The sequence below is a fragment of the Mus pahari genome, chromosome 14, assembly GCF_900095145.1.
Source record: "Mus pahari chromosome 14, PAHARI_EIJ_v1.1, whole genome shotgun sequence".
In the NCBI taxonomy this organism is placed as follows: domain Eukaryota; kingdom Metazoa; phylum Chordata; class Mammalia; order Rodentia; family Muridae; genus Mus; species Mus pahari.
This window is the reverse complement of record NC_034603.1, coordinates 26,045,505-26,057,166: the sequence shown is the minus strand read 5'-3', so window position 1 is coordinate 26,057,166 and position 11,662 is coordinate 26,045,505. Positions and strand designations below refer to the sequence as shown.

General features: G+C 44.9%; 1 protein-coding gene across 4 annotated transcripts in view; it reads left to right on the top strand.

The window, feature by feature from the left end:
• The window catches only part of Gemin5 (gem nuclear organelle associated protein 5), a 46,272-nt gene that overhangs the window by 7,743 nt on the left and 26,867 nt on the right, over window positions 1-11,662 (top strand). For all 4 annotated transcript variants that reach the window (XM_021213874.1, XM_021213873.1, XM_021213877.2 and 1 more), the window contains exons 7-11: window positions 3,459-3,624; window positions 4,475-4,687; window positions 5,163-5,248; window positions 9,118-9,200; window positions 10,070-10,206. In XM_021213874.1, the coding sequence (XP_021069533.1) occupies window positions 3,459-3,624; window positions 4,475-4,687; window positions 5,163-5,248; window positions 9,118-9,200; window positions 10,070-10,206 (685 nt within the window). The remainder of the gene's footprint in view (window positions 1-3,458; window positions 3,625-4,474; window positions 4,688-5,162; window positions 5,249-9,117; window positions 9,201-10,069; window positions 10,207-11,662) is intronic.

Sequence of the window (11,662 nt, the reverse complement as noted above, 5' to 3'; positions counted from 1 at the left end):
TTTTTTTGGATATTTTCTTTATTTACATTTCAAATGTTATCCCCTTTCCTATTTTCCCCTCTGAAAACCACCCTCCCCTTATCCCCTATCCCCTCCCCCTGTGCACCAACCCACCCACTCCCACTTCCTGGCCCTGGCAGTCCCCTACACTGGGGCATAGAGCCTTCATAGGATAAAGGGCCTCTTCTCCCATTGATGTCTGACTAGGCCATCCTCTGCTGCATATGCAGCTGAAACCATGATTCCCACCATGTGTGCTTTTTGGTTGGTAGTTTAGTCCCTGGGAGCTCAGGGGGAGCGGGGTTTACTGGCTAGTTCATATTGTTGTTCCTCCTATGGGGCTGCAAACCCCTTCAGCTCCTTGGGTACTTTCTCTAGTTCCTTTATTGGGGACTCTATGCTCAGCCCAGTGGATGGCTGTGAGCATCACTTCTGTATTTGTCAGGCACTGGCAGAGCCTCTCAGGAGACAGCTATATCAGGCTCCTATCAGCAAGCTCTTCTTGGCATCTACAATAGTGTCTGGGTTTAGTGATTAGAAATGGGGTGGATCCCCAGGTGGGGCAATCTCCAGATTGTCATTTCTTCAGTCTCTACTCCAAACTTTGTCTCTGTAACTCCTTCCATGGATGTTTTGTTCCCCCCTTCTAAGAAGGATTGAAGTATCCACACTGTGGTCTTCCTTCTTGAGTTTCATGTGTTTTGCAAATTGTATCTTGGATATTCTAAGTTTCTGAGCTAATATCCGCTTATCAGTGGGTACATATCTAGTGACTTCTTTTGTGATTGGGTTACCTTACTCAGGATGATATCCTCCAGATCCATCCATTTACCTATGAATTTCATAAAGTCATTGTTTTAAATAGCTCAGCCTGCCTGCCTTTCTTTCTTTCTTTCTTTCTTTCTTTCTTTCTTTCTTTCTTTCTTTCTTTCTTTCTTTCTTTCTTTCTTTCTTTCTTTCTTTCTTTCTTTCTGACATAGCCTCACTCATGGCACAGATTGGCCTAGAACTCAGGATCCTCCTACCTCAGCCTCTCAAGTGCCTCACTTTGCCCAGCCATCTTACCATGATAACTGATAGGAAAAGTCATGAGGCCTGTGTTATTTACTAACAAGAATGACTCCTCAGCACGTCATTATAGGCTGTGCAAAGCCCCGTCCCCCACTACCACCCTTACACATGCTTGTTGAAAATCTGAGGTGGATTAACTTGAGCTGCTCTGTAAACCAGGATTTCTACAACCTCATCCTCTGGTTCAGTTCACTGGCATGAGCCACTCATAAGCCTCACCTATGAATAAGGGCATTCAAGGGTACAGTTGAGATGCACTGTTCCCTCTTTAGGTTTTATGAGTTCATCATTACAGACATGTGATTATGATATCTGTGGCCATCAGTGACCAGCTCACCTTGACCACTCTCCTTTCCCTAAGATGGAACTGGGACTATAAGTCACACCCCTTCCTGCCTGGGTCTGCTGAGTGACTAGCCCACATCTTGAAACTACCTAGAAACTGCACCTACCAGCTTAACGTGCAGAAAGACACTGCTGCAAAGACACACCGTAAGAGAGCAAAGACTAAATATGTGTAACACAGTGTCGGGCCACCCTGGTTGCCAGAGACACTGAGAATTTCATGGGCCAGTCCCCTGCTTTGTAAGTAAGACACAGTAAAGCGCATACAAATTGCCCAGGGCGTTAGCCACATCCCTTCCTGACTGCTTCTACCTCAAAATAGATACATATTGAACTTTGCAAATTTTGGATGACTTTTATAAATTAAAGCTAAGTATGAAGAGAAATGTATTTAAAAGATAGCTCATGGATATGGCAACTCGTGACTTAAATAACCAGTCCTCCAGAGGCTGAGGCAGAAGGATCTTAAGGCTAGCCTGGGCAACATAGTAAGTTCCAAGCCAGCCTGGTATATATCCCAAGACTCCCATCTCAAAAAAACTATTTTAAATTTAGTTTTATGTCCATGGTGTTTTTCCTGAATTGCATTTTTGTCTTTGTGACTGGGCCGAATTCCCTGGTCCTGGAGTTATCGGTGGTTATGAACTGCCATGTGGGTACTGAGAACTGAACCCCAGCTCTAGAAGGTCAGCTAGTGTTTGTAACCAGAGCCGTCTCTCTAGCCCCTCAAAAAACAATTGTCAAAAGGTGCCCTGTCCACTGAAGTCTCAGGAATGCAAGCACACAAGCCTCCCTCCCCCTGCTCCCTCCCAGAGGGAGCCCAGCCTTTCCCTTCCCTTCCTGTAGATACAAAGTAAAGGTGGCATGTGTTGCAGTACTTTGCTTTGTTTTAGAATTTTTCAAAGATGAGGCTGGAGAAATGGTTCAGCAGTTAAGAGCACTGACTGCTCTTCCAAAGAACCGAGGTTCAATCCCAGCATCCACATGGAAGTTTGTAACTGTCGGTAATTCCAGTTCCAAGGGATACAGCATCCTCACATAGACATATATGGAGGCAGAGCACACCAATAAAATTTTTAAAAATCTTTTTTGAAAGACTTGTTTGTTTGTTTATTGTATTGTTTGCACATTCATACCAAGGCGTGTGTGTGAAGCTGAGGGAACAACTTTAGGGGTTGGTTCTCTATTAATGTGGATTCCAGGGATAGAACTCAGCTTAGGCTTGGAGGCAAGTGCTCTACCCACCAAGCCACACCACCAGCCCCTTTGTTTGTTTGTTGGAAAAGTACATCACTATATAGTTGTGGTTATTCTGGAACTATATAGATCAGGATGGTCTCAGACTCACAGATATCCACCTGCATCTGCCTTCCAAGTGCTGACATCAAGGGTGTGTACCACCACATGTGGTTTAATTTGCAGGAGGGCTCTCACTTGGTAGTAGGGCTCTGCTTCAGTGTATAACCCTCTGCCTCCCTCGGCCTTCTCAAGACCTTGGCTCACACCTCTATACCTAGCTCAGATACGGTTTTCTGGTAGTGGTGGTTGGTTTTTCAAGACAGGTCTTCTCTGTATCCCTGGAACTTGCTCTGTAGACCAGGCTGACCTCAATTCACAGAGATCCACCTGCCTCTGTTTCCCCAGTGCTGGGATTAGCTGGGATTAAAGGCATATGCCACCACCACCTGACCAAAAAAAAAAAAAAAGTCCTATTGGCACAGAGTGTGGCCATCAAGGGAGGGGGCATGCTGCAGGCCCAAGGCAGGACCAGCCCAGCAGTTGAGACCAACAGTTGAAGGTGATTGTAAATTCTGTCAGAAACTGATAGGCCCACTGTTAGATCCCTGTGGCAGATTCTGGTCTCCATGTGAGAGTGGTGTGGCATTCTGCTTCCTGTCTGTGAGCCTCTGGTGCTGAGAAGAGGATTCAGTTTCTCTCTTGACCCTGCTAACCTTTAGGACTTTTAGTTTCCGGGCAAGTATTTAGCGCTGCCTTCTGCTGCAGTCTGGCTAGCTGGTAAGAGCCATGCTCTGTTGTTTCAGAGGGGAGCTGCTGCTGTGGGACCTCACCCAGTCGTGGAGGCGGAAGTACATACTCTTTAGTACCTCAGCAGAAGGGCACAATCATTCCAGAATTGTCTTCAATCTGTGTCCTCTGAAGACTGAAGATGGCAAGCAGCTGCTACTGTCCACGTCCATGGATAGAGATGTAAGAACCAGTTCCTAGCTTTGTCCAGAGAAGTGTGGTGTTTCACAGTCAGGCTGGAAGCTGTCTGTCGTCATACACATCTCTGCCTTCCAGTTCAGGCCCCTGTTAGCAAGTGCACTGAGGAGGGGCTCAGTGGGGCTGTCAAAGGCTGCTGGAGACACTTTTGGGGACAGGTCTCTAACTTAGTCTGGCTTTGAATTCCCCTTTATCTTGAACTTTTGCCCCTTTTCATCCACCTTCCACTTGGTGAAGTTACAGATGCGAGCCACCAGATGTGGTTTATGCAGTACTGGGGATTAATGCCATGGTGCATGGTAAGCAGGTGCTTCACCAACTGAGCTGTGGCCCTAGCCCCTGATATAGGGCTTCAGTTTTCTCCTGCACTCCCAGGCCGTGAAGACCATGGCTTGTCAGGCAGCAATTCTTGCTATTCCTTGTGCAGGCCATGTGTATCCTTCCAGAGTTGTGAGAGGTAGTTAGCTGTGCTGTGACTTGGGGACATAGCAAGCCTGAACTCTCCAGCACTGATTGGACAGCAGGACGCTGAATTCATTAACCATTCCTGGAAGTAAATTTGTTCCCAGATCACTTTTTGAGACAGTGCAGATTTCTTCCCTCAGAAGAGAAGCTTCTTCCAGTTCCCTCGAAAAGAATTGTTAAATCCCATTGAATAATTCTAGCTGGGCAGTGGTGTCCTGAACCTTTGATCCCAGCACTTGGCAGGTGGACTCCCAAGTTCAAGGACAGCCAAGGCTACACAGATAAACCCTGTCTACAAACAAACAAACATACAAAAAGAAATAATTCCTAATCCCATTATTTTGCTTTTTTTAATCTTTACTTTTCTTAGGTAAAATGTTGGGACATGGCTACCCTGGAGTGTTGCTGGACATTGCCTTCTCTTGGAGGTTTTGCTTATAGCCTGGCCTTTTCTCCTGTAGACGTGGGCTCCCTGGCCATAGGTGTTGGGGATGGCATGATCCGGGTGTGGAATACACTCTCCATAAAGAACAACTATGACGTGAAAAACTTCTGGCAAGGAGTCAAGTCCAAGGTCACGGCGGTAAGTGCGCTTCTGGGAGATTTGTTCAAATTCTTCTTAGATACTGCCCACTTGTTTGAGTTCTCTTGAAAAATCAATGGATGTTTAAACATGAAGCATGAACTTCTCATTGTCAAAGCTGTAAATGTTCTTCACAGAGTGCTATGTACTTGGCTTAAATGTGTGAGGTATGTGGAATTAGCCAGGGGGTGTGCTGAACTGTGAGGATGCAGTGATTTCAACTTGGTTTCTCTTTTCCTTGCTGCATTTATGTTTGTGTGTCTGTCTGTCTGTCTGGACAACATGGCTCCAGTTCTTAGGTTCTAGGAGTTAGAAGGCCTGGAGGCAAGTGCTTTGACCTGCTGAGCTAGCCGCTAGTGGCTACACTCTGTTTATCCCTTCTTTTCCTTGTTAAACACTCCCACGGAGCAGTGAGGAGTACACACAGCTCCTTCTGTGTGCTCCATGCACGCTCATCTGGAAACTTCTCTTGTAGCTGTGCTGGCACCCAAACAAGGAAGGCTGCTTAGCCTTCGGGACCGATGACGGAAAAGTGGGATTGTATGACACCTGCTCCAACAAGTAAGTACCGTGACACTCCTCAGCTTAGTGACCAGATCTAGCTCAGCGCTCATAAACCTGGCACACAATAAAGTGGTTCTAGAGTAAAGTCTTGGCTCTGATACTGAGGTTCAGAACTCAGAATTTTGTTTAAAAACTTTAGAAGGTACTAAAGACACAGCTTAGTGGTAGAGACCTTCACTAGCATGTATGAAGTCCTCGGTTTAATATCCAAGACCTCATAAATTGGGAAACAGGCTCATCTGTGACTCCAGCATTTAGGAGGTAAAGGCAGAAAAGTTATGGCCAACCCAGTCTACACAAGAGATCCTGTCTACATAGGAAGGAAGGGAGGGAGGGTGGGTGAGAGGGAGAAAGACAAAGAGAAAGAAAAAGAATGTTTTTCAGGTGATGGCAGTGTAGCCTGCCTGAGATAAACCAGTGGATTTTTATACAGAAGTTTCCAGATCCACATCTAGGTGAAGGACTAATGTAGAGACATACCTGTGCCTTTTCTGTTTTATCTGTGGTTGTTCAGATCTTGAGTGACTCAATTGTAAGACTAAGGATATAGTTGACTGGTAGAGTATGTACATACACCAAAAAATACAAAATAAAGCTTGGGGAGTGTGAAGATGAGGTCGGGTGGATGTATGTCATGCATCTCCAAATCCTAAGTGCATTTTCTAAACCTCATGTTGTACTTGTCTGACTGTTCACTTGTGGCCCGGAATGCCTCTCCTGATGCCAGTTTTTCTGTTGCCTGCAAGTTACTGAGCAAGGTGCTGCATCTCTCTGTAATCCTTTTAGCACAGGAGCCTGGCTGCTGAATTGTGGAAGAACCCTGAGCTCAAGTGTGATATGCTATATGTGTCGTGGAATGTCTTAGTCTTTATGAAGAGTATAAAATAGGGCTAGAGAGATGGCTTAGGAGTTAAGAGCACTGGCTGCTCTTTGAGAGGACCCAGGCTCTAGTCTCTGCACCCACATGGTGGCTATTGCTGTCTAGAACTTTCCAGGGGATCTGATTACGTCTTATGACCTCCATGGGCACCAGGCACACATTTGGTATACAAATGTACGTGGATGTAAAACACTGTGTACCTAAAATACAAAACAACTTTTAAAAAAAATGAAATAGCTTATAAGGAATCTTGCTATAGTTATTCTGCTTTGAGACAAGGTCTCATCTGATCCTTCTGCCTCCACTTTTCAAGTTCTAGGGTTGCAGGCGTGTATCACCTTATATAATGTGAGTTGATGTATACTAAGTCATATCACTTGTTTCTGTGATTTTTGGTTTTTGGAGACAGAGTTTCTCAGTGTAGCCCAGGCTGTTTTAGAGCTCACTCTGCCCAGGCTGGTCTTGAACTCACAGAGATCTGCCTGTCTCTGCCTCCCAAAAATCTTTTTTTGTTTTTGTTTGTTTGTTTTCTTTTTAATATTTATTTATTTATTTATTTATTTATTTATTTATTATACGTACACTGTAGCTGTCTTCAGACACTCCAGAAGAGGGCATCAGATTTCGTTATGGATGGTTGTGAGCCACCATGTGGTTGCTGGGATTTGAACTCAGGACCTTTGGAAGAGCAGTTGGTGCTCTTAACCACTGAGCCATCTCACCAGCCCCCCCAAAATCTTTTTATTTAAAGATTTATTTATGTAAGTACACTGTAGCTGTCTTCAGACACTCCAGAAGAGGGCGCCAGATCTCATTACAGATGGTTGTGAGCCACCATGTGGTTTCTGGGATTTGAACTCAGGACCTTCAGAAGATCAGTCAGTGCTTTTAACCGCTGAGCCATCTCTCCAGCCCCCCAAAATCTTTTTCTTTTTGAAAAAGCATCTTACTAGGTATCCCAGGTTGAACTCATAGGGATCATGTCTGGTCTCTTTTGACCTTTCTTGACTGTGGCTTCTAACAAGTTCTGGTTATATTGGGTTGTACTGCACAGAGCTGCCCCAGTTATAGGTTAGTCTTGCTTGCTTAGCACTGTTGCCCCTTACCACACATGGCTGAAAGTGGTTGAAATTACATGCATTTAGAAATACAGGTCTTCAGTTACACTGGCAACGTTTCACATCACAAGAACAATGTGTGGCTAAGGTTGCCCCTTTTTAAAAGTGGAAGTGGGGTAGATTCAGTATCCATGATATAGGAAGAAGCAGGATGCAGATCTCAGTGTGTAAATAAAAACCTGTAAGCCAGGCGGTGGTGGTGCACACCTTTAATCCCAGCACTTGGGAGGCAGAGGCAGGCGAATTTCTGAGTTCAAGGCCAGCCTGGTCTACAGGACAGCCAGGGCTATACAGAGAAATCCTGTCTCGAAAAAACAGAACAAAACCTGTAGGAACTCATCCGTGTTCGCTGACTGCATCCTGCCCACTGCTTCCACACCACTGCAACACCCTGGATGATTGGCAGACCACATGGCTGCAAAGCCTGACCTGCTCGCCCCTTGTGAAGAGGATATGAGAACCATTTCTACTGCAGGGCTGCCCTTTTTGTATGTCCTCCCTACTTCTGCCATGCCTCTCTCTGTGTCTCTTTTCTTTGTTATGCAAGGGATCTGTCTTGGTTAGTTTTCTACTGCTGTGATTAAAACACATGACCACGGCAACTTACAAAAGAAAGTTATTTGGGATTCACAGTTCCAGAGGGTAAGTTCATGACTGGCATGACAGCAGGCAGTCAGGCATGGCACTGGAACAGTAACTGAGAGCTCACATCTTGATTCACGAGCATGAGGCAGAGAGAGCTAACTGGGAATGGTGGTGGCTTTTGAAACCTCAAAGCTCACCCCCAGTAGCATTCCTGCAGCAAGACCACACCTTCCCAGACAGTAGTGCCACATAGAATTCAAATATGGAACCACTCATTCAGACCACCATACGCCCTATGGATGCTAATCATCCAAGTCGAATCTCCAGGTCTATGTGCAGTGCTTTAAGTATTTGTGTAGAACCTATGTCTGCTTAACTATTTTCTCCCTTTTGCTTAAAAGCTATTTCAAAAGGATATGTAACTAAACAAAATTGTGTTGATTTAAGTAGGACTAAATCACCCCATAGGGTGACTAGTCATCCTACTGCTAGTTTAGCTATGTGTCAGGATGGAAGATGTCACTGTTAGATGGTCAGGATGGTTTATTTTGTTTTTTGTTTTTGTTTTTGTTTTTGTTTGAGCCAAAGAGATTAGTAGTTTCTCAGAATGTTCTAAGCATGTCTAATACTTCAATCAGCAGCATAGCTCTGTCAGCCACAGTTCTGGAGTTCTAAATCCATACCTAGACTATGATCGACACTAAAAGTCACAACAGTGCTGTCTTTTCCCAAGAAGTCAATCTACCTTGACACCCCTTAAAAGCAAGACACCCCTGAAACACAGTAAAAAGCTTTAGTTGTCTGTCCGTCTTCAGGTTTTGTGCAGTGTAAGAGTGTGGTGCTGGCTATCAGCTTGGTGACGCACACCTCTAATCCCAGCATTCAGGATACAGAGGCAGGTGGACCTCTGTGACTTCCAGGACAGTCAGATCTACATAGGAAGACCTTGTCTCAGAAAGAGGGAGGGGTGCTAACAGCAGAGGCTGGAGGTGAAGTGGCTTCTCCTCTTCAGCCTGTATTCCTTCAGAGCTACAGAAATGCCAAATATTTGACATTGCTTTGCTATGGGCTATTTAATCAGACTGCAGAGAAAAATCATTCTAGCTAGGACTTGTTTTGGTGGTACATGGTAAGTTAAGTGCTTGCTTTTTAGAACTATTTGGGACAAAGGTCGACTTTTTTCTCTACTACAACCACATGTATAGTAAGAACCTCTCCGAGGAAAATGGTCTATTTTCTAGTGGGCCTCTTTCTTCAGATCATCCTATTTTCCCCATCCACAGACCTCCACAGATTTCAAGCACGTATCATAAGAAGACCGTGTATAGGTTGGCTTGGGGGCCACCAGTGCCCCCCATGTCACTTGGTAAGTTTATGAATCATTCTTTACACACACTAGTGTATTTTTCCACTTTAATTCTGGAGTCTGAAAGCTGAGGTCATAGATGTTCTAGTATAGTCACTGCACGTGTGCTTGTGTAGTCTATGAGAGTAGCAGATGTGGGGGATCGTGATGGCTAAAGGAAAACCTTGACGCCTGCCTCCCTCAGCTCTCAAGTATTGCTCTTCTCTTTGAACCGAGTCTTTCACTGTGCAGAATAACCTTAGGCTGGGTGCCGGCCTCTGATTGCTAAGGTCTGTATCTTTCTCTTCTGTAACCCTGCCTCTTCTCATTTTCTCACCCTGGCCACTGCTTCTTTCCCTAAAGTAGTATGTCTGTCTTACCTTTAAAATGAGTCAGAAGTTCCCACGTTTTTTTCTTACTTTGCTGAAGTGGCTGGATTCCACAGCACTAGCTTTATGCAGAGAGTAGAGGTGCCTTGCAAATAGAAGGATAGCTCTGCAACCAAGGGCTGTGCCTTGAGACCTCTCCTTGGGCATGGGAAGTTCTGAACTCTGTGTTTGTACAAACAGTAAGAATCATTTCTGGAAGAAAAATGACTTTGTCATTTGAGACCATGATGTTTCCTCTGATCAAATCTTTAGTGTCACTGCTCTTGAATGTCAGAAAGCCTTTACAGTGAACGCAGTATCTCAGACGTCAATGATCATTTTTTTCTGCCCACGCTGTCTAGATTGGTAGGAGGGTGGCTTTGTCCAGCATGCTAGATCACTTCCCACACTAAGACCTTCTTCGTGTTCACAGTTTGATTAGCACAGCAGTGCTAATGGTGTAGCTGTGGAGGCAGGTGTGCTGGTGAAGTGAGAAACTTCACTGGAGGTTTTCTTTCATAGGAGGGGAAGGAGACAGGCCTTCCCTCACCTTGTACAGCTGTGGAGGGGAAGGCACTGTGTTGCAGCATAACCCCTGGAAGCTCAGTGGAGAGGCCTTCGACATCAACAAACTCGTGCGGGACACCAACTCCATTAGAGTAAGTCCCAGTGGCTGAAGTCTACTCAGTCTCCCTTGGTTTTTCATCTTACTCACTCAAGGCCATCCGAAACGCTTGGTCATGCTTGGCCAGGCTCGTCAGTTGATTAGGTTATTGGTGAGTTCGTGGGTCGCCTGCTATCCTTTACAAGTCATTATCACTGAGTAAAGCAAAGGACTAAGTGGAGGAGAGCAACTTCGCTGCAATGGTAATGATAAAAATCTTCCATAGCTTCACTGTAGGCATCCTCTTTGTTTTGTTTTTAGGTGTTTCTTTTTGAGACAGGGCTCGCCATATGTAGTCATGGATGGCGTGGAACTCACTATGTAGACCCAGCTGGCCTCAAACTCAGAGCTGCACCTGCCTTTGCTTCTTAAGTGCTGGGAGTAAAGAGAAGCAAACACCCTGGAAGCTGAGCGCCCTGCTGACAGTGACTATGTGGTTGTGCTCGGGCCTCATCTGCTCTTTTCTTTTGAAGCCCAGGCTGACTTCAAATTCCCGATCCTCTGCCTCAGCCTCCCAAGTGCTGGAATTACAGGGCTGTGCATACACTCAGTCACACATGTACACCAATACAGAAAACTCTCTTGGGTCTTCTGTCTAGATCACACTGAGTCACATTTGTTTTAACTTTGTGTCAGTGGATTTGTATGACTCAACTAGGTTTGTTCTTTTTCCTCCCTCCCCCCTCCCCCCAGATGGAATCTAATGTAACTCAGACTAGCTTCAAGTTTGGTTCCTACCTCCACATCTCAAATGCTAGGATTATCACAGTTGTATACCACGATGCCTGGCGTCTACAACTGTCCTTAAGTTAGATCATAAATGTTGAGGGTTTGCTGTTTTTGTTTGTTTGTTTGTTTGTTTTTTGAGATTTTATTTATTTTATGTATGTGAGTACACTGTAGCTGTCTTCAGACACACCAGAAGAGGGCATGGGATCCCATTACAGATGACTGAGCCACCATGTGGTTGCTGGGAATTGAACTCTGGACCTCTGGAAGAGCAGTTTGTGCTCTTAACCGCTGAGCCATCTTTCTAACCCCACGTTGAGATTTCTTTACCCTTGAAAATGAGCAGCTTTAATTGCTGTTTATCATTTTTTGTATAATTACCAGAAGGTAACATAATCATAAATCATACTTGATTGTATTCTTTCATTTTCTTCAATGTTGTTCATGTATTAATGGTGATGAACAAATTTCCTGTCCTGACACTAGTTGAGTGGTAGCCGAATTTCTATATCAGAGTTCAATTAAAGATTCTATGTAGGAAATACAAATTTTGAATCTCTTTACATAAAGGGTTTGAAGAAGCTGTGAGCATAGATGGGAACAGACAAACCAGTAAGAAAGTAGGCTGTGAGCCGGGCGTGGTGGCGCATGCCTTTAATCCCAGCACTCAGGAGGCAGAGGCAGGTGGATTTCTCAGTTCGAGGCCAGCCTGGTCTACAAAG